This window comes from Pteropus alecto, unplaced genomic scaffold (assembly GCF_000325575.1).
Source record: "Pteropus alecto unplaced genomic scaffold, ASM32557v1 scaffold8, whole genome shotgun sequence".
Taxonomy (NCBI): Eukaryota; Metazoa; Chordata; class Mammalia; order Chiroptera; family Pteropodidae; genus Pteropus; species Pteropus alecto.
In genome coordinates, this window is record NW_006494609.1 from 12,693,843 (window position 1) to 12,694,424 (window position 582).

At 66.2% G+C, this 582-nt stretch overlaps 1 protein-coding gene across 1 annotated transcript in view; it reads right to left on the minus strand.

Annotated features, from left to right (window-relative positions):
- GALC (galactosylceramidase) overlaps positions 1–582 on the minus strand; it is a 46,494-nt gene extending 45,912 nt beyond the window's left edge. Inside the window, exon 1 of the mRNA XM_006925502.3 lies at positions 26–582. Coding sequence (XP_006925564.1) covers positions 26–220 — 195 coding nt within the window. The 5' untranslated portion in view covers positions 221–582. The remainder of the gene's footprint in view (positions 1–25) is intronic.

The window sequence follows — 582 nt, forward strand, 5'->3', positions numbered from 1 at the left end:
CCGCGCGCCCCAGTCCGCCACTCACTCCGCCACCGCTGACCGCGCCGATGCCGTCGAACTCCCGGCCCAGCCCGTCGGAGTCGTCGAGCACATACGCGCCGCCGGGCGCCAGCAGCGCGCACAGCAGCAGAGGCACTGCGGCTCGGCCCGCCGAACCCGCGGCGGCCGTCATGGCTTTCACTCGGCGTTGCCGGGAAGCCTGGAGTAGGCTCTCAGCCATTGTGTGGGTCACATGACTCTGGCGCCCAGGGAGGCGGGTCGAGCCGCCGCCATGATGGAGAAGGGCAGGAGGCAGCTGAAGTCGTCGCCGCCATCTTGAGTGCGGGACACAGGTAGTCGATGCAGCTGCCGTAGTGTGGGAAGGCAGAGCGAGCCTTTTCTGGTCGCACCCTCGTCGGGCTAGGGCTCAGGCTTTCAGGTGTGCTCACTTCGCTGCTTCTCCGTCCTCACCTACTGGAGCACTTTAGTGACAAGGAGATGGATGTCCAAGGCCCGCCAAGGGAACTGGATAGTGAGCAGCCTACCATGCACCTTCCCCAGCCTCTCAGGGCGCATCTACCACGTGCCCCTCAGTGGCAGTAC